Source organism: Scardinius erythrophthalmus, assembly GCF_964197995.2.
Source record: "Scardinius erythrophthalmus genome assembly, chromosome: 5".
NCBI classification, from domain to species: Eukaryota; Metazoa; Chordata; class Actinopteri; order Cypriniformes; family Leuciscidae; genus Scardinius; species Scardinius erythrophthalmus.
This window is the reverse complement of record NC_138225.1, coordinates 43557779-43585384: the sequence shown is the minus strand read 5'-3', so window position 1 is coordinate 43585384 and position 27606 is coordinate 43557779. Positions and strand designations below refer to the sequence as shown.

At 37.5% G+C, this 27606-nt stretch overlaps 1 protein-coding gene across 5 annotated transcripts; it reads left to right on the top strand.

Annotated features, from left to right (window-relative positions):
• On the top strand, positions 1-25205 carry srek1 (splicing regulatory glutamine/lysine-rich protein 1). 5 transcript variants are annotated; one of them, XM_081366185.1, is made up of 12 exons: positions 7-292; positions 3104-3237; positions 9001-9116; positions 9668-9832; positions 10523-10701; positions 10826-10956; positions 11052-11157; positions 12868-12978; positions 13078-13209; positions 20978-21046; positions 21133-21247; positions 23201-25205. In XM_081366185.1, exons 1-12 carry the CDS (start codon positions 165-167, stop codon positions 23354-23356), a joined length of 1542 nt encoding a protein of 513 aa, XP_081222311.1. In that variant the 5' UTR covers positions 7-164; the 3' UTR covers positions 23357-25205. The 5 variants fall into 5 exon arrangements, with proteins under 5 accessions (XP_081222312.1, XP_081222311.1, XP_081222313.1 ...); XM_081366187.1 differs by lacking the exons at positions 7-292; positions 3104-3237 and adding exons at positions 6248-6389; positions 8538-8668; XM_081366186.1 differs by lacking the exon at positions 9668-9832 and having other exon boundaries at positions 1-292.
• Positions 25206-27606: the final 2401 nt, after the last annotated feature.

Here is a 27606-nt window from a genome sequence, read left to right as displayed (position 1 = left end):
GACCAGCGGGCGGAGCTGTTGTGTAAGCAGAGTTCATTCCCTGGCTGCTGTACGCAGCAGCGCTCCCTGCTAACGAGTTTCCCCGCAGGTCAGCGCCTATTCGAGAGCTGACCACTCTGATGCATCATTGAATTTCAGAGTATTGAACCTCAATCTATTGCGAAATGAACGGGATGCCTGGAACGAACGTGATTCAAATCACTAATCTGTCGTCGGCGGTGAGCAGTGATCAAATGAGAACTCTGTTCGGCTTCCTGGGGGACATCGAGGAGCTGCGACTCTACCCGCCCGAGTGAGTCACAACAACAACAACATCAACAACAACAACACACACACAGACACACACACACACACGCCTGACAGAGTGAAAACAACACGTAATAGGCAGACGTAACGTTACTCGTCATACATTTCTGACATAAGTTACACATCCCGAGCTTATCATGAACATATCAGATCACTTCATGATGATAATAACACACGCACACATTAAACACATACTGCATACATACATACATACATACATACATATCACATCACATCACATCACATTCGTTCACACGACATCATACATTTTAAAATCACCTGCACAACCAATATCATTAAACACTTTATTCATAGGCCTACACAGCCAATAACACACACACACACACACACACACACACACACACACACACACACACACACACACACTGTACAAAGACCATGCATCCTCACACTATCGAAAAGACAATTATGACATCATACAACTGTCACAAATACCAACAACTCACATGGCAATAACAATGACTGTGTGTTATGTGCACTACCATAAACCATTACACATTGCTCACTTACTCAACTAAGTTTTAAATATTTGCAGACGCACAATTTTGTGACACACAGACATAGTGATTTCATTATTTTTATCTTTATAATAATAGTTCAACAGTCTGTTTCCGAAAGTAAAAATCCCATTCATTTTCTCCATAAATGGGGGAATTGATTTGGAATGTTAACTTGGTATATGGTGTATGGTTTTGTTGAAGCCATCAGCCCACATTATTTCAACTAAGTTTTTTTTTTTTAAATAATCGTGTTCAACAGTGGAAATCATGGTGAAAATCTACACTCTTAAGTAAAATGGTTACAGTGCCAGATTAGGGTTCCCCGGCTTGTAACAATTGCAGAACCCATTTTATAAGGTTCCATGAGGATCCATGCTTTGAAAGTGCTATATAGATCCTTAATTGTGTAAATCATGTTCAGCATCAATTGCCATTTATTAGTAGGCTATATAGGGCAATTCCAGCGTTATGAACATGACATTTGCAGTCAGAACTTATAAATTCAGAAAATACATTTAGTGCAAATATATTGAAATATATTGTTTATATATCCATAATCCCTTAAAGGTGCTCTAAGCGATGTCACACGTTTTTTTAGGCCAAATTTTTTTTTGTCACATCCAGCAAACATCTCCTCACTATCCGCTAGCTGCCTGCCTCTCCTCACTATCCGCTAGCTGCCTGCCTCTCCTCACTATCCGCTAGCTGCCTGTCCCCTAAACACACTGTAAAGAAACGCGGTCTCTATAAAAAAACGCGGCTCCACAAATGGCAAGAAAAACAATCTGACCAAGCCTCGGCCATGAAACATAACAAACAGTGTTCCAGCCAATAGCCGACAAGAATGAGCTGGGGGGGGGGGGGGGCAAAAAGACGACGTTCCGATGAACAAAGAATAGGGAAAAGGAGAAGGAACGCTAAGTCCCGAATTTACATCGGAAAAGCGTTCAAAAGGTGGCGAGAACTCCGCCGGCAGAAGAGCTTCCAATCCGACATTCCACTAGACGTTCCACTAGAAACAAACATTGATGTATTGTTCTAATTTATTACTGTGAAGCTGCTTTGATACAACCTGTGTTGTGAAAAGCGCTATATAAATAAACTTGACTTGACTTGACTTTACTTGACTTGACATTCAGGTGGCTCTTTTTTTGCTGGACAGGTGGGTAAATCCAGTTTGTTTTTTCAAAATGGTTCATGACTGTTTCAGGAAGCACAGAAGGGAGGGGGAGGGGGAGGGGACGGGATGAGGAGCTAACCTCTGTTTTGTTTGACAATACTTCGAACGTCAACAAGTGACGTCACCCAACATCGCTTAGAGCACCTTTAATAAAGGAGTCCAGACATTCGAAAAATATCAGTCTACACTCGCGTTTTATATTTTAGATGAGGGAAATATACATGCGTTATGGACGTGACTAACCCTAATCCTAACTCTGTTTATAAAACATATGCTTATAGGTGGCAACATATTTTTTAGGAATTCTGTGAATTACACTGCGCAAACCAAAAGTAATACTACCCTCTGAATGAAGAAGTTTTGACTCTTCACAGAGCATAAAATATTTAGGATATTTTATTTTATTTTATTCATATATTGCCGCATGCTCGAACATGACCGTCATTTACGCCGCCATCACCCAGGTGTTGATAGCGCCCGAGCGCAGGCGAGACCTGAACAGCACATGTTGCTATCTGTGTTAAAACTAAACTCATTTAAGCCTTGCCAATTTAAACATTCAAGAGCAAGTTATACAGTCAAGAAAGATGTAACAGTATCAGTATTTTGTGTCCTTGCATTGTCTTAAAGTGACAGCAGCCTAATATTCCTGCTGTCTGTGTTTTTAATGTTAATCAAACAAAAGACAAGGACATCACTCACTGCTCTTGATTGAATAGCTTTTGTAACTTCAATAAGAATTAATCTTTAATTTACACAGTCAAACATGCAATGTTATTTTACATTTAATTACTTTATTCGATTTCTGTACCTGAAAACTAATGAGACCTACCTGGAAAAACCTGAAAAGCAATGTTTATTTTATTTGCATCTTTGCTCTGTTGTATTTATTTGTGCTGTTGCTTGTAGTTAGATTATTTGTTCTTATTTTCTTTATTTTTATTTGACAGTGGTCCTTTCCCCCCTGAACATAGCACACACACTGATAGCTATATCTTCCTTTTCATAATTGACCAGAAAAAAAGAACAATCACATGCAACAAATTATTCAACAACACAAAAGGAAATTAAATCACTTGTTTTTCTTCTCTTTCAGCAATGCACCTCTTTCCTTTTCATCCAAAGTTTGTTACATAAAGTATCGAGACCCTTCCAGTGTTGGTGTGGCACAACATTTAACCAACACAGTTTTTATTGACAGAGCTTTGATTGTTGTGCCCTGCGCTGAAGGTTAGTATGTTTGCATGCGTGTTACATTCGTGTGCCTGATTATAGAATGACACTGGGTATCTGACTGTAAATCAAACCTTTGAGAAGAACAAACTATAATTGGCTTCCTGGCATTATTTTGTGTGTTTTTGTGTCCCAGATGTGTATGATAACCATGAGTCCTGTGTGCTGAGGTATCACTGTTATCTGCTCTGTTTTATTTTGTGAGTTGAGTGGAGGTGGGTGGTGTGACACCAGCTCTCTTGTTTATCAGTTGAGCTGAAGGATGTGGAAATGATGGAGGTGATTAAGATCATACTTTATGTAACAGCGTCAAGACTTTGTGAACACTCTTTTGTTTTGCTAAAACTTTTTTTTTTTTTTCATTGCGAAGGAAATGCATCGCTAGAAAATTAAATACGCAGAGATACATTTTTTTTTTTGATTAGAAAGTTCAAGAGAACATATATATACACACTCTGTAAAATCTTGACTGTTACTTTTGATAAATTTAATGCATTTTGCTGAATAAAATATTTTCTTTCGGATGAAAAAAAAACCCTTACAGACCACAAACATTTGAATGTAAATGCTAAATCCAATCAATTGAAATTAAGACACCATGATTAAAAGAACAAACTGTTTAAAATGTGTATTTATTTGGCAGATTAAAAAATATGTATATTTACATTTTAAATTAACATATTTAATTATTTATATAAGTAACACTCTTAGTTTTTTGCGTGTGACCAATAATTCATTGCATTCTAGCAGAACTTTTTGACAAAGATTTTTTGATTGCCATGATTTTGTTTGTTATATTTATAAAAAAACAAAACAATGATCAACTTAAAGATTTCAGGTTCTGTTAAGAGTGAATTGTTACACCACATCCTTTTAGTGGCCCTTGATTTAGCAGTATGCGTTCAGAAATATTATGGTAGGTAACTGTGTAATTCTGTGATTCTAATATTAGTAATTGTCCAGACGAGCTTGCCTGGTGAATATAGCTTTACATTTTTAATTTGAGTTGCTTGCTATATTATGTGAATTGTGAGAGGTTTTGTTTGCTAAAACTGATGCTTTAGCTCAATGTTTCTTAACTCCAGTACTAGTGACCCACCTACCAGAATGTTTAAGATGTCTCTCTAATTAAAACCTGATTTAGATTCAGCATCTTAGTGTGTTGAAGACATTTAAAGCATTCTGGGTTGTGATTTACCTCACAGGAACTATGGCACGTTTAGTTAATAGGGTACAGATTAGTGTCCCTTGAATTGTTTATCACTATAATGGCACAAATCCTTTATTCTATTGAGTGAGATATATTGGATGTTATCTAACATAAAAGTTGGTATAAAATGTAGAAAGTGTCCAGCACATCAAATGTCTGTACACAGGTTTTTATTTAAATTGATGCCCTCATTAGTTAAGCTTGTTACTAATGTTAATGTAATAAAAACAATAAAACACATTTAATTTATGGGAAGTATGTTATATATGTATTTATATTAATAATATTATATATTTATTTTAATTTATATTATAACTACAAATCAAAACTAGCTGGCCACAACTGAGTGACTTATTCTGGCTTATTCAGTTTTTTTAAAAGATTGTATCAACCTTATTCCTGCGCCCCATGACGCTTTGCGCAAATTATGGGTGTAACTTCCGTTAAGCTGTAAACAATCAGTGAAACGCTCGCTCTATGAGCGCAATGCGTTAAAAAAGTGTCACAATGAGATGACATTATTCTACTCACCCTTCAACCATCGAACATTAAAAGGAAATTTAAAAGTGTAAAAGCATCAACAAGGTACTTTTAACAGATCAAATAACCCCAAAAGCTTGAGTCTTTGGTTAAATATCACTGTAGTAATATATATCTGTATTATGTAACTTATGTTGCCTTAATCAAAACAGACCACAAATGTGCAGTGTATGTTGTCCTTTTTCATACTTTTACAGTGGATTGCAAAGGGAAAAAAGAAAATAATCACAAGGAAAAGAATGCAGTGACTGAAAGAGCTCTTGCCATTGATATTCTTGTTATAACAAGTCACATGAAAATACCAAGTATAACATTATTCTCATGATGTCTGAAAATAAATCATGAAGGAAAATTGAAAGCTCATCCAGTCAAACTGACAGATCAGCTTTATTTGTAGGGCAACCTTATGATTTGAAATGATTAGTTTCAGCCTTTTTGAATGGAAGTTCCCTAAACCGGAAGTGCCCCCCATAATTCAGAACGCAGTAAGGTCGTCAGGAATAAGGTGGATACATTTTATTTGCTTCATTTGTTTGGCTAATGTTCATTGGCAAACATAAAATAACACTAATCAAAGTTTTAAACTGTATTCAGACATGTGCCACAACTGTGTATAAATATAGAAAATAAACATTTAGTTTCCCCTCCGGAAGTAGACCGTTTTCTGAAGGTTTCACTGACCAAGAAACATTCAATCACTTCATTTTAAGTGGTTTCAAGTTCCATTTTTGTTCCCTTTTCATGCAAAGTGTAGACTATGAAACAAGCGTTCATAAGCAGAGTAGGCTACAGAGGTGAAAGGGTGAGGTCTTCTCAAGTCTAATGTGCAACCACTGGCTAACCACTTTCACTGTAAACATCCGTATTCATGAAAAACATGGTATCTAAGAGAGCTTCCCTCTTGCCTGAAATGCTTGTCCTCGTGACTTGGTTCTGGATGGCTTACAACGTTGATTAATTTGGTTTCTGTATGTTTTTTCTGTGTTGATTATGTGTGCATATCAGATGACTAGAGTGACCCAGGCTACACTACTACACTAGCCTGACTCAAGGCTTTGTTTTCCAAGACACTATACCCGCCGGGGCCCACGCTGCCTTCAAGGGGGGAATGTGACCAGGAGCGTAGCCGCTGAACCTTCCGAGATGGACACCTTGTCTCTTTTTTTTTATTTTTTTATTTTTTTTATTTTAATTTCCTTTTTTTATTTCTCTCTCATGTTGTCTCTTTTTGCCTCTTAGAAGAGTTGCATATTCATTGTGTTGTTTTTCTTTTTTTTTTCTTTTTTTTTCCCCCTGTCCCCTTGTCCCTCGTCCCCAATCCCACAGTTGCACCCCTTTGCCTGTCTTTGAAAGATGTCCAGGTTGACTTGACGCCCAGTATTGGAGGGAAGTTTGAACGGTACAAGGGCAGCTGTTACTGATTTCTAATGCATTCAGATCTCCTCCTCTCTCTCTTTCTCTCGCTCCTCTCCACTGATCTGCTCAGGGTTCTACTTTGGAAAATAATTTTCACAAAAGTATTCAGACATCAATTTTCTGTTTTTACTGAATTATAGGCACTGAAATACATTTTTTTCAGCATTAGACAGCAATATAAGACACCATTAAATTCCGTCAAATTTTGGCTTTAACTGTTCTTCAGCCACTAAAATGCTAATTTGACCTCGTTTTTGGCATTGCTGTCCTGCCAAAAGAAAAGCAAGTTTTCAATGCATATTTTCTAGGGCTGCATGATATATTGAAATAAAATTGACATCACGATATGGCTTAGTGCGAATATCAAATAACACAGGTTTGCGATTAAATTAAATCAAATAATGTGCTAGGCCTATAGGTTTCAGAGTAAAGCTTGTCAGATTGTGTTTATTTACACAATGGTTCGTCGATTTTACATCGAAGCCTGATGTCTTAACATTTGAAAATGAAATCAAGACTTAAAAATTAGTATTGTAATTTTACAGATGTACTTTCATTATTATGAAACTTACTCGATTTTTTATTTGACAGTATAATAGCATTATTGCAATATATTTCTTATTTTGCTTCATATTTTTAATCATCACTAAATTCAGTAATTAATATGTTTTATATTATAGTCAAATTAAATGGATCAATAAAAGCAGGAATATGGCCTGTGAAAACTAAATATTTTTTTTAAACTTATGTAAATTATTATATTTCATAAATTATTTTTAAATTGAGCTATTCAAGTCGTCAATTTCTGTATTTTTAATAAACTTAATTTCATAATACATATATAAAAAAAACCTAAATATCGCAATGTCTGTTTTTTTTCCAATATTGTGGAGCCCTAGTATTTTCTTAGAGTCTGTAATTCAGTAAAGTGATGGAACTGCTGCTAGAGAGTGTTTAGAATTCCTTATTTTTGCAAGGCACTGTTTTTCAGCTCACTGTAATGACAAGGAATAGAATTTTCTTTAGTAAAAAGCTCATACCATTGTACATGTTTAAAGGGTTAGTTCAGCCAAAAATGAAAATTCTGTCATTAATTACTCACCCTCATATCGTTCCAAAGCCGTAAGAACTTCGTTCATCTTGGGAACACAAATTAAGATATTTTTGATGAAATCCGAGAGCTTTCTGGTCCCCTATAGACAGAAACGCAATTACCACTTTCAAGGCCCAGAAAGGTAGTGAAGACATCCTTAAAATAGTGCATGAGACTACAGTGGTTCAACCTTAATTTATGAAGCGACAAGAATACTTTTTGTGTGCAAAAAAAAAAAAAAAAAGAAAGAAAAGAAGCAAAACTAACAACTTTATACAACAATTTCTTCTCGTCTGTGTCAGACTCCTATGCTGTTGACGTAGTAAACACAGCGCAGGGCTTCTGGGGCATGCGTCGTGGTGCTCACGTGAACAGTGTCGGAGAGAAGAGAAGACACACGGAAGAGAAGAAATTGTTGAATTAAGTTGTTAGTTTTGCTTGTCTTTTTGCGCACAAATTATTTTTGTCGCTTCATTAAATTAAGGTTGAATCACTGTAGTCTCATGCACTATTTTAAGGATGTCTTTACTACCTTTCTGTGCCTTCAAAGTTGGTATTGCGTTTCTGTCTATGGGGGATCAGAAAGCTCTTGGATTTCATCAAAAAATATCTTAATTTGTTTTCCGAAGATGAACGATGGTCTTACGGGTTTGGAACGACATGAGGGTGAGTAATTAATGACAGAATTTTCATTTTTGGGTGAACTAACCCTTTACCTTTAGCATGGTTTTGGGGGAACATTGTCTTTAGAGTAATTCTGAAGTAGCTGAACGTCATATTTGAGGTTTTAATTTAGCTCTTCACTCATTTAAAAGCACAGATATACAAATAGTCAGTTTACCCATGAGTACTATAATCACTGTGAGCACAGAGCATGCGTATATTTTACCAACACTGGCACGTATTTGGAAAAATGACATTTGTTGTTAACTTTATTGTGAAGGCAACACTTTTCAGTGGTGACAGTTTGAGGGGGGATTTCTCTAAGACACTTAAAATGTTCTTCTTTTCTGTATCTGATGTTCTATGTGCTATTAGTGTGATGCAGCCAACATGAACGGTTGTCTTGTGTTGCACACCCTTTCCAACACTGCGACACGATCGCCCCAGGGAGAAAAGCGCCCATGCTTGATATCGTATGGTTCATGACCAATATGTTTCCAGTACAGGTGACCCATACCATAAAGTGTTAACTCATTCTCTACATGTTCTGTTCTGATCTTTTTTTAAAAGAGAGAAAAGGACAAATCACAATGTTCTTTTCTCTGTTTTTTTGTGCAACAGTCATCCTGTTTACAGTATGTCTTGTGTTGATAGTAAAAGGAGAGTAGCTATGCTAGTTCAGTTTGTTTGATTGTTCATGGTCGGGGTTGGAGATGCTCAGGGTGGGTGTTAGAGCACTAGGCTTGTTGGAGGACTCTCCTCTGAATCTTGGGTCGTAGAAGAAGCAGCTGGAGACGTCTCCATTGGCCACCCTAATGCCAGTGTTCTTGTTCTTCAGGAAAAATCCCTGAAGAGGCAAAGGCTCTCTCGCTTTTGGCCCCCGCAGCACCCGTAGCCAGCCTGATGAGTGGAGGAGGACTTCTGCCCATTCCCAGCCCCACTACGCTACAGAACGTAAAAACACACTCTCACAAACTAAGGCTGGAATACACTACACAACTTTTCCACAGATTTGTTATGTCTGATTTGCATTTTTGGAGGAGTTGACACTAGTTTGCTTAGCCTCCATATTTTGGGCAGTTGGAGTTGATAGATTTGACTTCTTTTTTTTCCTTCCGACTGTGATTCCATCCAGTCGGAGGATTTCAAACATGTTTGATATTTTGAGCTGATTTTAGAAGACATATAGTTTTAATTTGTCATGCGTCTCCTACCAACGAGATGCGTGTTTCTGCATGAGTTTGTTGTTTTTGGAACGACTTTGAAAGTCGTTTAGTGTATGAAGCCCAGTTTTTCTCTGTAACCATTTACAAAGTCAACAAGTGTATGATGCCTAGTATTTTAAAATCCGTTCAGATTTTAAAAACCGTGAAGTGTATTCCGGCCTTTACTGAATGATGAAAAAATGTCACCTACATTCTCATCAACTGCATGCCACAGATTTACTATTTAAATCCCAAATATTCAATTGTCAAGACACTAACGTGTGTCGTATTTGGGGGCAGCGAGGTCTTCCTTTAGCTAATCTGGGGGTCCTGAAGTCTAGTTTGGACACGTCTGTGGCGGCTCTGAGTGCAATCGCTTCGCAACCTCCGCTCATGGGTAATGTTGATCCCTCTAAAATTGACGAGATCAGGAGGACGGTGTATGTCGGCAATTTGAATTCACAGGTATGTGATAATGAATTAGAATTTATGGCAGAGGCAAATATCTCTTTACCCCAAGTGCAAATAGCAAAAAAGAAAGATTTTAAATAGTGTTAGATGCTATTTACACTTGAATAATGTCTAAGCCGCAACAGATAGAGGCTGTCTACACTGGATGCGATAAAGCAATTGTTGCATATCTATTTGTTCCCTGTGTCAGAAATGGCAAAAGTGCTTGGAGTACGTCAGAAGTAGAATAGAACATTAGTTTACTGTTTGGGATTTGTGTCGCGCTGCATCCAGTGTTGACAAAATCAATTTTTATAATGGATGCTGCATTATTGGGTCCTTGTTTCTTAACCCTAATCATATTCAACCTGCTGATCAGTAAAGGTGTGTTTCAAGATCCAGGAAAGGAGCCATGGTTACATGGTAACAATATGAGCTGCACGCGTCTAAATTGGTGTGCCAGCCAATCCGATCAACGCGAGAACACCACATCCAATTGCAATTATTGGCCTGTTAAATACTTGTTAAACACTTTATTCACATTATAAGATACTCTCGTTAGGCTCTTTATTTCCACTTGTTGAATATTTGCTTATATTCTATTCACTAATATGCCAATGTATTTAAACTGGATATCGAAACTAACACAATATTCTCTTTTGTCTTTCAAGCTCATGCTGTACTTGTTTTGTCCTTCTCCTGTAGAGCACCACAGCAGAGCAGCTCCTCGAGTTCTTCAAGCAGGTGGGGGATGTGAAGTTTGTTAGAATGGCTGGAGATGAAACACAACCTACACGTTTTGCTTTTGTGGAGTTTTCTGATCAGGATTCAGTGTCACGAGCACTTACATTCAATGGAGTCATGTTTGGGGATAGGCCACTCAAGTGAGTGTTCTCCATTGAGAAAGACAACTCGCCAGCGTTGTTTAATGCAGTAAATTTATTGCATCCCATTTCATCCATGTGATATGCATTTAAATAGTAATCAACATAACGTCATCTTTTTCAGAATTAACCACTCCAATAATGCCATAGTGAAGCCTCCAGAGCTCACGCCACAAGCTGCGGCCAAAGAGCTGGAGGACGTCATGAAGAGAGTTCGAGAGGCTCAGTCAACCATTGCTGCTGCCATTGAGCCAGGTCTGCCCTCTTAAACCTAGACTCTCACACACAGTAATACTTTCTCAAAATGTTTTTCTTTTTAATTGATAAGAGTTTTGATTTGTTACTTTCAGACGACAAAAATCGCTCATGCAGTAGATCCAGACATTCCAGAAGGTCAAGAACTCGCTCTCGCTCTCCGTCACACTCACGGAAAAAGCGATCCAGGTCGAGGCACAGGTAGATTACACACATTTTTAACGTACTTGCCTTGTTAACTAATGAAAGCTTAGTAGCATGCTAAGCTACAAGCTATAAAGTACGATCAATCAGTCCTGTTGAAAAACTAATAAGCCACACTAACATGTTATATATATATTAGTGGTGGGCCGTTATCGGCGTTAACGTGCTGCGTTAACGCGAGACTCTTATCGCGCGATAAAAAAAATATCGCCGTTAATCTATTCTCCAAATTGGGTTGGGAGATGGCTCTATACTACACAAGCTATGATGACGCAATCTACCCGCGGCCGCGAGGTAAACCCGGCTGCAACGCATCATATTCGTCGTCGTCTTACGTAAACACGGCTGAAAGTGAAAGCTGGTGAAAAAGATCGGTGCAACATCCATTATTTGGATAGACAGAGTGTGTGGGGTAACAGTTCGGTAAGTTAACAAACGACTAATCCGTTCTACCACTTCAAATTCAAAACGAAACATCACTGAATACCAGGCATTATTCCCAATATATCTTAGTGTCTTCACCCGATTTTAAGAATCGTTGTTGTGTTTCTTTTTAACTGAAAAGACATCAGTTAGACAATATTCTAATTTTAAATTTGGGGTTTCATAAGCTCCAAGCCATAATAAACATTAGACCTACTTAAGTCTCTGCAGCTAGTGTACTTAAATTTTATTTATCTGCAAAATTATGTTGTATACTTACAGTTTTGCACAATATAGCCTATGTTCTCAAAACTGCATACACCCTTAAAAAAAAAAAAAAAAAAACCTTTAGCAGTTGTTTAGCAGGGTCTGTGTAACCTGTTCTGAAATGGTTTTATTATAATATATATCGTTATCGCAAGAGGCTGCAATGTATATCACAATATGGATTTTAGGCCATATCGCCCATCCCTAATTGATAGCCTATAGTAGTTGATAATAACATAGGCCTACCTAATGTTGCCTACGGACGGTAACAGTACAGTAGTAACCTTTTACAGTCTATGAGTAGAACAGCTTTCTCAAGCAGTTTGTGATGCATTTTGGAAACAGGAGATGAGCCCCTGGTCTAATGCGCCACCTGGCTTGAGAAACCCGTTCTCAAAGACTTACTTTTATAGTCATTATTTGGGTAGCACACATATTCTGAATGCCTTCGGCAGAATTCAAATGAGCCATTTTAATCTAGATTAATCTAGATTAATTTCAAAATTAATCTAGATTAATCTAGATAAAAAAAAATAATCTATGCCCACCTCTAATATATATATATATATATATATATATATATATATATATATGTATGTGTATATATATATATATATATATATATATATATATATATATACCGTATATATATATATATATATATATATATATATATATATATATATATATATATATATAAAATGAAATAACATTCTGTTCAAACATTGTTGAGAGAATTAGTAAATCATTAAATGAGTCTTTTCGATGGGTTATTTTAAAATTATTAGGCTGAGTCTACACTGGCACAGAAAAAATCTGATTTTTTTTCCCTCACATCTGACACAGATCGGAATTTGTCACTTCCAAATGAGGTTTTAAATCTGCATTAAATAACCTGAGCTTTAGGCTACTTGTTATATTTGTATAATTGTCATCATTTTCACTTGTTTATTGTTAATAATTTATGTATTGTTGTAGCAATGGGAAAATAACTTGTTTTATCAATGGGATTTAAAGGGGACGCCCGTCCCAGAGATCACGGCAGAAGTTGAACGCCTCACGTGGGTCCCATAAGAGACGCTCACGTTCCAGAGAAAGGAAACACAGCCGGAGTAGATCTCATTCCAGGTTAACCTGCACCACCACACTGGCCACTTTATTCTCAGATTTTGTTTTGTCCCCCAAAAAAAGAGAACATTTCAAACCGATGTTGTCTCCTAAACACAGGGACCGAAAGAAGGACAAGGACGGTAAAGTTAGGAAGGGCGATGGCTGGGATGAAAAGAGGCTGCGGGACAAAAAGGGAAGGATGCCTTCCAAAGGTTACGTTGGCTCCAGGCGTTCCCGCAGTATAAGCAGGTCAGAAGAAAGTGTTGTTAAACCTGCAAAAAAAAATCTGTTATGAAATATATACAGTGAGGAAAATAAGTATTTGAACACCCTGCTATTTTGCAAGTTCTCCCACTTGGAAATCATGGAGGAGTCTGAAATTGTCATCGTAGGTGCATGTCCACTGTGAGAGACATAATCTAAAAAAAAAATCCAGAAATCACAATATATGATTTTTTAACTATTTATTTGTATGATACAGCTGCAAATAAGTATTTGAACACCTGTCTATCAGCTAGAATTCTGACTCTCAAAGACCTGTTAGTCTGCCTTTAAAATGTCCACCTCCACTCCATTTATTATCCTAAATTAGATGCACCTGTTTGAGGTCGTTAGCTGCATAAAGACACCTGTCCACCCCATACAATCAGTAAGAATCCAACTACTAACCAAAGAGCTGTCCAAAGACACTAGAGACAAAATTGTACACCTCCACAAGGCTGGAAAGGGCTACGGGGAAATTGCCAAGCAGCTTGGTGAAAAAGGTCCACTGTTGGAGCAATCATTAGAAAATGGAAGAAGCTAAACATGACTGTCAATCTCCCTCGGACTGGGGCTCCATGCAAGATCTCACCTCGTGGGGTCTCAATGATCCTAAGAAAGGTGAGAAATCAGCCCAGAACTACACGGGAGGAGCTGGTCAATGACCTGAAAAGAGCTGGGACCACCGTTTCCAAGGTTACTGTTGGTAATACACTAAGACGTCATGGTTTGAAATCATGCATGGCACGGAAGGTTCCCCTGCTTAAACCAGCACATGTCAAGGCCCATCTTAAGTTTGCCAATGACCATTTGGATGATCCAGAGGAGTCATTGGAGAAAGTCATGTGGTGATAGAACTTTTTGGTCATAATTCCACTAAACGTGTTTGGAGGAAGAAGAATGATGAGTACCATCCCAAGAACATCATCCCTACTGTGAAGCATGGGGGTGGTAGCATCATGCTTTGGGGGTGTTTTTCTGCACATGGGACAGGGCGACTGCACTGTATTAAGGAGAGGATGACCGGGGCCATGTATTGCGAGATTTTGGGGAACAACCTCCTTCCCTCAGTTAGAGCATTGAAGATGGGTCGAGGGCTCGAGGCTGGGTCTTCCAACATGACAATGACCCGAAGCACACAGCCAGGATAACCAAGGAGTGGCTCTGTAAGAAGCATATCAAGGTTCTGGCGTGGCCTAGCCAGTCTCCAGACCTAAACCCAATAGAGAATCTTTGGAGGGAGCTCAAACTCTGTGTTTCTCAGCGACAGCCCAGAAACCTGACTGATCTAGAGAAGATCTGTGTGGAGGAGTGGGCCAAAATCCCTCCTGCAGTGTGTGCAAACCTGGTGAAAAACTACAGGAAATGTTTGACCTCTGTAATTGCAAACAAAGGCTACTGTACCAAATATTAACATTGATTTTCTCAGGTGTTCAAATACTTATTTGCAGCTGTATCATACAAATAAATAGTTAAAAAATCATACATTGTGATTTCTGGATTTTTTTTTTAGATTATGTCTCTCACAGTGGACATGCACCTACGATGACAATTTCAGACCCCTCCATGATTTCTAAGTGGGAGAACTTGCAAAATAGCAGGGTGTTCAAATATTTATTTTCCTCACTGTATATACCCGTATATATATATAGCGGGCAGTGCATTTCACACCTAGGCCTTGAGTGGTGTCCTACCTGAATTAGTCCACCTCTTAATCCACTTTTAATAATGTAGCGCATAGACTTTTATAATTGTTGTGAAATTGCTGTTTTATTTTAGCTTGGAAATCCAGACCCAAATCTGAAAGATTAAGGGTCTGGCATCGAGTGATGAAAATCACCCAGCAGCCATTGGTGCAGCTCGGCTACAAGGGCATAGTTAATGAGCATCATTACTCAATGCCAGAGTAACTCGCTGAGCAAATTCAAATTGTGCTCTCGCAAGAACTCTGGATTTCCAGGGTAGTTTTATTTTGCACCGGCAGTTATAGGGTTAATGCAGTGACTTCGGAAAAGGCCGGGTAGAGAGAAATGAGCGAGTGAGTTAGGCTGCTGCGTTTGTATACAGTTATTTTACATTCCAATTAAGAAGTTCAGAAACGGAGCCTTCCTTGTCTGTCGTTCTTCAGACGTTACAATAGTATGAATGTTTGGGGGGAAAAAGTTTTGATCATAAATTTACACAAAAAATTAAGAAGAAAATCATATTCAGCACGGAAAAAAAAATGGGGACAAAAATAAGCATTATACTCACCAAACCTTCCAACAATAAGTCTTTTCTATCGAGGTTAGTCCCGTCGTATTTCTGTCAAGTTTTAATTCGCTTAAGGGTCGGGAATGTCCGCTCGACAGAAGCAGTGGACACAGGACGTGTACAGCTGCCCCATGCTCTCACACAGATTTTTGAAGGAAATCAATGAGATCAGCGGGACTTTTGCCTTCAAAATCAGACATGGCATACATTATAGTCAGTTCTGTTTTTACCCGGGACAGTTCAAATAGATTTCCGTGACTCTGCGTTAAGCTGGATGAGGCTGAATAAGGGATTCTTTTTTCCGGTAGGTTTGAAACTGCTGGGGGTCGAGGAGGGAGAGGAACATTAATTTGTGGGTTGAAAAACTACGAAATCTACAGGAATATATTTGAGTTTATGCAGTTCGCTATAGATGCGGTTTGCTAACTCTGACTACTAGTACACGCTCTGACCATTCAATCAAAGGACGTGAAAATGCCAACGTTATTATACGCCTGCTAGATGGCCTGCTAAATCGAAATCCGATTGGCTGATTAAATCTGAATGATTATCTGATTGGTTAAAGCAACAGTTGCATTGCCATTTATTTTAAGCTACAGACACCCACACTATCGATTCTGAAGGCCTCAAGGCAGATTTCTTTGACCCTGGCAACACACGGTGGCTGAAATATGATTGGATAAAAGCTCTAAAATAAATATACACTACTGGAAGCAGCGCAACCAAGTGAAAAGATATGGAATTAAGAGAATGCACTATTGGGAATCATTTAATACACATTCATGGAAATAATATATTAATATCAGTGATTATGATAGTGTTTAGGCCTGCAAAGGCGACCTTGCTGGACAACTTTTTAAATGTTTTTTCCTGTGAAAAAAAAACTTCAATAGCTTTATTGTAACTCTACACCCTTGCTGTATTTAGTATATGTGGATCCGTGAATATGCAAATTAGCCCCGCCTCCACTCATTTACACCAGCTCAGAGATCCACTCGGCCAACTTTGCTGTAGTAAATGCTGCACAATGGTATCACTCTTTACAACATCGGACACATAACGGTATTGTTATGAATATCCTTTTGCTTGACTACGTTATCAAACGGCTAATAATGTGTTGCTAATGTTACACAAACCATGTTCCCGTTCACCATCTCAGTCTGCCTTTTAAACATCAGTACCCTAAGAAACGCTTTGAATGTCATTGAACGTCAGTGTAGAAAGGCAGATAGTTCATCATAGCATTGTCATATACATAATTCACCCGTTATATTTCTAAATGTACCTGATTTTTCATATCAACAGAACAATATACCGGGATAACCTGGCTTCAGAGCATAGTTAATGATATGCTGATATGCTAAAGCCCACCCGGCACGTTGACGTGATTGGTTACAGGGTAGTTTGTGACGTAAGGAACATCAGCGATTTACAAATCGCGTTTTTGAGACTGTCTTTGGGAAATTGCAGTTTTAACATTAACTTCCACAAGATATTTGTTCTCGTGCTTCAAGCAGGTTTGGTTGAGCTTCTGTTTATTTCCGCTAATCAATGTTTAAATATGAATAAAAGCCTAAATTAAATCTGTTCATATAAAACTACCAAGTCTCTTCAGAAAATTTGAACTAAACCTCTCAATTTATTTGGATTAGTTTTACGATCTCTTTATGGACTTTTTGAAGCATCAAAATGGTAGTGACGTAGCTGTCAATGGAGAGGGCCAAAAGCTCTCGGACTTTATCAAAAAGATCTTAATTTGTGTTCCGAAGATGAACAAACGTCTTACGGTTTTAGAATGGAATGGTTGAGTAATTAATGACCGAAAAGGAGCAGACAACAAACCTACAATTTAGTCGCAAGGTTTAATTCTCTTTAAAAACAATAAAGTGAAGTTATAAAGTAATAAAGTAATGAAATAGTGAATATTTACAATATGTACAACTTATCAAAAAGGAGCAAAATCAACAAACAATCTGGAGGAGAGGAAGGAGCAAGAGGAGGTTAAATCAAAAACTGAATAAAACAAAAACCCTTCTAGGTTTAACCTAACATAAACTAACTAACAACAGAAGTAACTAAAAAAAAAATGAACTAAAAAAACCGTACATAATTAGCACCACCTCCTAAGCCTAGTGCATCTGATACAATAATGAAACCTGCGTGCTGTAAATGTAGGTCGCGACCTGCTTACCTGACTCACAACCTCTCCAGCCAGTTTACACGGTGTTCACTTGTAATTGAGGAGCAGATTAATAGTACAATTATTTAATCAGTTCAATGAACAGAAAGCATAATCAGTTATCAATTCTAGGAAATATATTATCTTCCTGGCCAAGAAAGAACAACCTTTTCCAACTAAAGTAAATCAAGTACTAGCAGGGTAATAGCATAGGTATCGCTAGATCAAGATGTTTAAGTGGCCAGCAGCCATATCACCCTGTAGCCCAAGACTGGTTGCCCACTGAAGCTAAGCAGGGCTGAGCCTGGTCAGTACCTGGATGGGAGACCTCCTGGGAAAAAACAGGTTGCTGCTGGAAGAGGTGTTAGTGAGGCCAGCAGGGGGTGCTCACCCTGTGGTCTGTGTGGGTCCTAACGCCCCAGTATAGTGACGGGGACACTATACTGCCAAAAGAGCACCGTCCTTCGGATGAGACGTTAAACCGAGGTCCTGACTCTCTGTGGTCATTAAAAATCCCAGAATATCCTTCGAAAAAGAGTAGGGGTGTAACCCCGGCATCCTGGCCAAATTTGCCCCTTGGCCTCTATCCATCATGGCCTCCCAATCATCCCCATATACTGATTGGCTTCATCACTGTCTCCTCTCCACCAGTAAGCTGGTGTGTGGTGGGCGTTCTGGCGCAATATGGCTGCCGTCGCATCATCCAGGTGGATGCTGCACATCGGTGGTGGTTGAGGAGATTCCCCCCTTCTATGTAAAGCGCTTTGAGGTCTCAGATAAAGCGCTATATAAATGTAACGAATTATTATTATTATTATTAAGTGACTTCGATATGTGGCAAACACAGAGACAATAAAGTGTCCATATAATGGTTTAATAAATAAAACTAGGGTAGGCTACACACACAACTAAACTAAGCAAAGATTGTATACAGAATCAAGAAAGTAAAGAAAAGTGAAGAAAGAGAGAGAGAAGAAAAGAGAATGGCAAGATTACAATCAGTTAACCACAACCTACAAGAAACATCAGAGAATCAGGGTCACCTTAAAGGGCCAGAATAACTTAGAAACGCATCTAAAGGCTGTGAACAGGTACTTGCACTGACTTCGGTTGCTGAACAAGTCCAGATGCAGGAGATTCTTGAGATTCTTGATGATTTCGCCTGGAGTGCGCTGAGGCGTTCGTTTGGGTTCTTGGTGTGATCCACGTTGAATCCAAAGAAGGTAACTTGAAGATGAAGTTGCCGGAAGGAGACATGAAAAATGTTGTCTCAAAGAGATTGAGCAAAGATCTGAACTAATCAGACTAGAGTTCTCAACGGGCCTGAAAATTACAACCCGCCCCGGCCCGTGGCTTTTAAAGCCCGGACCTGATGTAACCCGACACACCATCATGAATTATCTGCCCGAACCCGGCCTGCGGCCCGACGATAATTTTTTTTTCCCTCTCATACACGTATTATCATGACCAGCAGACGGGAATTCAAATCAACCTTTAATGTTCATGCCTTTTAACAATAAAAACAATACAAACAACTTTCCAGACCTCTGATTTTCCCAGTCCTGTAGTAGCGACGGTGAATTCACCTGCGGCAAGTTTACTTTACACCAACTCCATCTTCTTCTCCAGGCTAAAGGCGTGCACGCAGCGGCGTCAGGTCTGCCCCCGCCCCTCTCCATGATGCACGTTGCACGGAACAGCCAGACTTTCTTTACGGTGAACAGCAGCGATGATTCATAAATGTTATTTATTTATTTATTTTTTCACTGAGCGGAAAAGATTAAGCCCGAGGTCCGACCCGACCCGAGTCATTTGCTTATATTTTCGACCCGAACCCGCGGGTCCCGTCGGGTTTGTCGGGCCAACCCGACCCGTTGAGAACTCTAAATCAGACACTGTTAAAGATCCTCTCAGTTCACTCCCAATCAAAGATGACCGGGAGAAAGTCTTTATTCATCTTATCTCCATTTACATGTTCATGCTGGCATGGAGAATTTGTGCAGTCTTTACACAAAAGTATGGTACAAATATTTATGATGCAATTTATCATAACATGTTGCACACCATTGATTATAAAATCAAAAGAGGATTCTTTTGATACCAAGAAAGGGGATTTGAAGACATTAAAGCAGTGATACATCATCTTTGGATAAACATCCAAAGAACATTTGAAGTTACTCTAACATAACTAAAGAATCAGAACTAGTCATAACTAATAAAACATAGGGACATGCATAAAACACAGGAGAAATACTATAAACATTTGGAAAAAGTTTGTGGGTAAGAATGGAGTAAGTGTCCTCGTGTATTGGAAGTTCATCTCTATTGTCTTTAACCAAATGGCTAGTGCGGTCTGGACTCTCGTGCTGTCTTTGAGGGTGGCAGACACAGTCTCTTGCTGAGATTGTTCAGGAGAGCAGAGGTGATAACAGTCTTTGAAGAGAACTGGCTTGAGGGACGATGACAACAGGGGAGAGGGGGAAGGTTTTATGATGCTGAGAGCATTTTGGATTAAGTCCATTCGTTACACAGGAGCAGCAACCACAAACATTTAACATTTTCACATCAAGCATGTATTAAGCGCACAGAATAAACACCAGCACAAACAAACAATGAGAACTAATACGACTGCCAGATAGTAAAGCAATAAAGCCCCCATACATCGATCAGTCTCTCAGACTAGAGAGAACCATCCGCACAGAGCGTGCCCTCTCTCAACCCGGAGGCGGACGCCATTAAGGTTAGCGCCATTCATAAACTGCATGGTGACAGGCGATTGGTGGCGCGTTCACAGACGTCAGCGGACTGACAGGCGGATCCTCCAATCTAATTTCACACTTTAGACTGACAGGGTACACACAAACACACACACGTGCGACAACATTTGCAAAAACAAACTTAAGTAGCATAGCGTACGTAACAATTTGCTTCTGTGATGAACATCTTTGCGAATACAAAAACCTGAATGGCTGTTTAAAACATTTAAATACTGTTCAGAAACAGAAAGTAGTGCAGCTGCTTTGTTTATGAGTTACCAGTGTAACCGCTGTGCCATCTGCATTCACTTGTTTCAGAAAGCTGCAATGGCCGCAAAATGCAAATATTTTTCTGAACTTATCACAAACAATTGTTGTCTTTCCCGCTATTAACTCTGTTTTAAATCCTTGTGTGCAACTTTAATACAATTTTGTCAATGTATACATTTTTAGGAAAGATGTTTAGATATTTTCACTGGAAAATAAGACAAAGTTTTTAACAATATTTGTTTTGTGTGTGTTTAGATCGACTTGTGTTTAGATTGTTTTTTCCTTCTTTATCTCACAGAGGACATAAGAAAAGAAGTAGATCCAGGTCACCCAAGCGGAGAGCCAGGTCACCATCACAATCCAAAAGGTTTACTGCGTGTGACAATTTTGGTCTGACACTATTGTATTGGCATGTTCATTATTAAAATCTTAATTTCTCCTGTCCATTTTCAGAGGCAAGAAAGATAAAAAGAGAGATAAAGGATGGGACAATAGCAGAGAAAGGATGGAGAGCTCATCGTCCAGGAGGAAAAGCAGGGATTCTGACCATAAATCTAAACCCTCACTGGTGTGTCTGATTTTTATTTTAAACACTTAGCTCATTTACACGCACATTGACCTTCATTCATGTTACACAAACAGAATTCATTTGTATTGGTGGATTGATGACGAAATTTTGGTCTGAGGTTAAATAACACCCTTAGTATTAACGTTAAATTAACACCAACACATTTTACACAGCTGTTCCTAGAAAGTCTTTGTGACTTATATTGTTAATAACACCATGGAAGGACAGTCTCTTTATTCATACTGTGAAACTACATCATTACCAGGTACAACTAATCTCTGGAGGCATGTGAACTAACGGTGAAACAGTGTGGTGGTATTCAGATAGTTGTGGGTTTGGTCGTGGGAGAATACCTAATGTTAATATGTCTTCTTTACACCAGTTTGTCAATTTCTTCTGTATTCAACTCACTGGCTCAATAACCGGTTTGCATTGATGCTTTTGCAATTATATTAGTGATGTTTGAAAACTCTAAACCTAAAGCTCATAATGAAGGACTCATTGCTCCCCGCACACCTCAAAGAGCTCGCTGTGCACATTCAGATTCAATTATTTGCATGTAGCTCAGCTGTAACGCAGCGTGCTGCTCTAGTTTTAATAGATAAGAAACATAGGATCACAGCTGATCCTTTCAAAGATTGACTTTTTAACACCTTTTTTTTAACGCCTGTCTGCATCTGAGAACTATCAATATGACTGTTTTTATCGTAAAGCTTTGATATTTCCTCTAAATGTGACGTCTTTTTGATAAAGCGTGAACCGTTCTCACAGGATTTATCTTTTTGACATTTTTGACGTGATGAAAACACTTCTGACGCAATTACTTGGTACATCAAAGCATCTGAGCGTCTGACAATGAATGTTCAATGCATCAATTACAGAATATAAAAATCATACATTTTTCATCAAAAAAGATTGTTTTATGCCTAGGGTTGTAGTGTTTCAATAATCATTTCTTTATGCATTATGTGACTTATCTTTTCTGGTCCACCTTACTAAAACAGTCATTATTATTAGTGTGCATCTTAAAAAAGTCATGTTTTTACCTCCAAAATCAAAATAATATATTTTGTATAAATACAATGAAGCCTGTATTTAGGATGTTTATTTGAGATTAGTTTCATGACATTTAAGCACAATTTCCTCACAATTCTCATTGCTATAATATAATAAAATAATGGCAGCAGTTGATTTTGGGGTACCTGAAGATTCACCCTCTCTACCTGGTCTTTTCCATCATTTCTATTTATTAAAGTAATAAACAAAAAGAGCAATTCGTCAAAAAAAATAGTTTTGTAATACCTACGGGTGTGGTGTTTAAAGAATCATTTATTGATGCATTGATTTATATGAATTATGTGACTTTTATAAATATGACTTAAAACATGAATCATTTGTGTTGGCTAATAGTTTATTTAAAAATACAGAAAATACAGTAAAATATGAATAGTATAAAATATATATTATTTTATATTTTATATAAATACAGTAATATTGTGAAATATTATCATAACGTGAAATAACAGTTTTCTATTCTAATATTTTTGAAAATGTAATTAATGTAATGTAATGTAATGTAATGTAAGCCATTAATCTAGTCTTCAAGGTCATGTGATCTTTAAGAAATCATTCTGATGTGCTGATTTGGTGTTCAGAAACAGTTCTCATTTCTTGTGCTGCTTCATATTTTTGTAGAAACCATGATCCATTGTTTAGATAAATAGAAAGTTCAAAAGAACAGCATTTATTGAAACGAAAATCTTTTATAACATTATAAATATTTTTACTGCCCTTTTACTACTTGTGAATGTTACATGTGGGAATTAAAGATGACTTTGGTAATTCTTGAACGGTTATTTAGATGAAGCATGCTGACTTTATTCTGGTTTCAGTCAGATTTACTGAATGGAAAGTGTTGTTTGCCCTCTTCTGAGTCATGGTTTGATTTTGCAGATGGAAAGGAGCTACGAGCAGGTGGACCAGGAGTATGACAGTGACATGGACGGGTCGGGTTCTTTGGGAAGCGATGACAGATCTCCTCGAGCTCATCTCAACGGCAGCTACATGAGCACTTACGCTGAGGAGGATGATCTCTCTGCAGCTGAGTGATCCACATATACCCATAATGCCAAGTCTGGAGAGCACAGCATTATGTATCATACTGTAACAACCATCTCAGTTTTTAAAGTGCTTTCTCTTGCGTCCATTGCTGTGTGATTGTAGGCTTTTGAAAACATTTTCTACTGCTGTGAATATGCTACCTGTCATATGATATTCATATGGATGAAAATGTAAAGTTGTGTGCAGAGAGATGCGGTATATTGAACGAAGGTGCTTGTATTCAGGTCACTTTTTTTAATCCGTTTTGGATTTGTTTTCTTTTGCATGTCTCTTTGTGTTTACACTCTTGTGGAAAGATAACATTTTATGCTTATTTCTATCTTTTTTTTCTTTTGGTCCATCTTACTAAAACAAAGTCGTTATTGTTAGTGTGCATCTCAAAAAAGTCATAATAATATCAAAATAATATATTTTGCATAAAGACAATGAAGCCTATCTTTAGGATGTTTGTTTGTGATTATTTTCATGACATTTAAGCACAATTTCCCCACAATTCTCATTGTGATAAATGTGTGTATATATATATATTATATATACAGTACCGATCAAAAGTTTGAAAACATATTTTTAAAAGAAGTCTCATACACTAATCAAGGCTGCATTTATTTGATCAAAAATACAGAAAAAACAGTTATATTGTTAAATATTAAAATATAATTTATTTCAGCATTCAGTGTCACATGATCCTTCAGAAATCATTGTAATATGCTGAATTATTATCAATGTTGGAAACAGTAACGCATAAGTGTCATTTTTCAAATACATTAAAAATAGTAATGTTTCCAAACTTTCGGCCAGTACTGTATGTATGTAAGTGGAAAGGCATTTGTCATTAATTGGCATGAAAATAATGGCAGCAGTTGATTTTGGGGAACCTGAAGATTCACCCTTTCTACTTGGTCTTTTCCATCAGTTCTATTTACTAAAGTAAAAAACAAACATTGCAATTAGTACATGTGTAGAATAACACTCCCAGTGAACTGTTTCAGCACAGTGTGTGTTGAAAGTGCCTAGACAGAGACTGCGTGGCAACAGAATATTTAACAACTGTAAATCAAGTCAAAAGGGGTTATTTATTTAGCATTATAACAGAGCTTGTGTAAAATGCATAGTTTTATCTTTTTTAACAGTATTTAGTTTGAACCAGTGTATACAGAGACCTTCATTAATCTCTTCATACAAGTATTGTGTGGCATATATTCAGATGTTTTAATGTGTTTTCTAAGAAGCCTTTACCGATTGATGAGTACCGTAAAATTATTAACAGTCTCATTTACTACAATTTAAAGCTTCTGAATATTATTTATTTTTTATATTAAGTATTTTTTGTTCAGTCTAATTTTGCAAGTGGGTATATAGAATTATATACAGTACTCGTTAGCGGCAGAACTAATATGAATAAGAATGAAGTGACTTCTCAATTATATTGATTTGTGAGCGGTGTGATTCTCTGCATCTGTTTAGATATACATGTATAAATGATTTTCCCTAACATGAAATTGACATTAAAGAGGTTATACTTCCAGTTTATCTATATTACTGACAAATGTTTTTCTGAATGCGCAGCTCTTTACATTGTGTGAACAAAATGTGAGTGGTGCTTGTGCATGTAAAACTCCTCTTATTGGAGTTAAGTGCATTTTGGGGGCACAGGATGAGTGACATGCCAAGTTCCTAGTTTTAAATGTGTAAAATGATTTTAAAATAAAAACTCTAATGCAGAGAATGATATATTGTAAAAATATGATTATTATACTGTACATGAACAGGAAATAAACATATACATACAGTGAAAGTAAATGAGAATAAAAGTGGTCCATACGCCTTGTATGCTAAATTTCCTTTTTGTTTAGCTTGCAGACTGTCATTTTCACCAATTGAACAGACATTCCAGTTTATACCAGTCTCTACGTACTCACCCATGAATAACAAATTTATCAGAATAACACATACAATCATAACTCCTACACATTCAGCCTTTTCCATGAATCCACGCCCATCTCCATACATCACCTCCATTTTCCTAACCATATTTTGTTAGTTTTTAATTTAATCAGGCAATGGATTTACTCAGTAAGCTCTATTTAATAAAATGTAACCAGAAAAAGTTTTATAATTTTATCCATTCTCCAATGTAGTTGTTCAAAATTAACTCAGATTTTTCCATTACGGACCGCCTTTCTAGCTTATTACCATACTTAACATAAATTAATAGATTTTCTACTTTTCCTGAAAACATTTGTACCAATCAAATTATTAGATCTATATCAATATTAAGTCCTAGTTTGATTCAATCAAATAAAATCATCAACATCATCACAAAACAGATTCTTCTGCTAAACTTAAACCATTAGTTGGTCCACATCTTCCTCCAGGTGTGTTGATCATCTCGTTTGCCCCATGGACATTCCGTCTTCACCAGGCTGACTCTTTGCGAGTCGTTGCAATGGTCTTTCCCTCATTGGCAAGGGAGGCCGTTTTTATTATTATTCAACTAGACCTGGCTCTTCAGTCTTACCTGGCTCTTGAAAGCCCATTCCCATTAGCTCTTAATCTATAATTTTCTTCTCTTCAGGGTGCTGTCCCCTGGCATAATTGCAGACACTTGTCACAATGAAAAACAAGCCATACAATGAATGCGGTTTCTGGTGAGTGGTATGGAGGAACTCACATTTCTGGGTCAGACTGCCATAACTCCTCACAGCTCATCCCCCCGTTAATGATATAATGATGCTGCTGGCCTCACAGTCATCGCTCCACTCTCATACCCATCTCACATAACACACCTCCCATTAGGAGATGCCCATCGTTGAGTAATCACTTCATGCACACTGGTAACCGCTCTTCCCCATAACAGAATCTTTGACCGTTTTCTTCAAAATAATCAGTTGTTTTCTGGAGCTTAGCGAAGGTACATTCAAGAGTCACCAGTAGGGTGGTCCTTATTTTTAAAGTCTCCAATTGTCATGCTCTTAACCCTTCAAACTGTTCCTTTATATAAGAAAATACAGCACGCCAAGTTTTATGGCAGTAACATAATAATTACTGGTAGCTCAATAGCTTTAAACTTTCTGAGATTTTGATGATTTTCGTAAAAACAGATCATTTGAATTGGTATCGTACCTGGCTAGTAAAATTCCAAAAATATCTCCAAGCATCTATTGCACCATAAATTCCTAAATATGTATTTTAGATACATATTTTAGATACATATCTCAGTTTACTTATTGTAGAAACTAAATCCAAATTAATCCATCCATGACCCGGTTTAGCAGATTTACCTTTCCTGGTGGAATTAATACATATTTCTACTGACCACCTTGGTTATTGTTTGGGTTTAGAGCACATTTTTTGGTTTAAAAAATGACATTACGTTCCTTGAAATTGACCCGGAACTTTGGCCAAATCAAGCAGATTATCAGGAGGCACAGGCAACCATACATGCAATGAAAGTAGTCAATGATCACGCCAAGAGAGGAGTGGCTCTGATTCAAGAATACAATTGCTATCTCACACACTCTGAAGAACAATTGCAGTTTCTCCTTCATGTGGTGGAAGATCACCGACGGATCTATCCAGACTACAAAAAGTCAACACTGGCTGCTGAGCATCAGAAATGAGGGATTGTTGAAAACGTTGTGCTTTTTTTGAGATTGTTGTCATGTCAGTGTTGCTCTGATTTCAATAAAATGTAGTTCATTTGCAGCATCTTTTAATACTTGGATATCACAATAACGCCGCACAGCTTAACATAGGCAATCTTCCACATGATTGAGCTACCTCTAAATATAATTTTTTTGTCAACATTTTTGCATATTTCTAATTTTGAAGTTAAGAGGAACAGTTTAAGAGGTTAAGACACTAACATTTTGCAAAAAAAAAACAAAAAAAACAAATGGACTTGATAAGAACCACCCTAGTCACCAGAGCCATTCATATTTAATCACTTAAATTCATTAAACATCTTAAAAGCAGCAACCTAGCACTGCTGAGATTATACTCAGTGAAATTAGATCACAACCGTCCATTCAGTGTACATCTACATCTGTAGCCCGAGCCATCGGCCCTGTATTCTGGTGGAGACTAAGATTATACAGAGAAGTTACTGGTCCTAAAATAAACTAGTCAAAAACGTCACTTCTATCATTTAAGGTCTGTATTATTATTTTAAAGTCATTGAATTTTACTTTTAAAACATTTACATACAAATTGCCCACTAAATGTATAAAACCCGAACT

Excerpts from the sequence above, each read along its gene's own strand:
- srek1 (XM_081366185.1), top strand. The coding sequence starts at position 165 with ATGAACGGGATGCCTGGAACGAACGTGATTCAAATCACTAATCTGTCG. Across the intron at positions 293-3,103 it reads CTGCGACTCTACCCGCCCGA|CAATGCACCTCTTTCCTTTT; the intron begins GTGAGTCACAAC and ends CTTCTCTTTCAG. Across the intron at positions 10,702-10,825 it reads TTTGGGGATAGGCCACTCAA|AATTAACCACTCCAATAATG; the intron begins GTGAGTGTTCTC and ends CATCTTTTTCAG.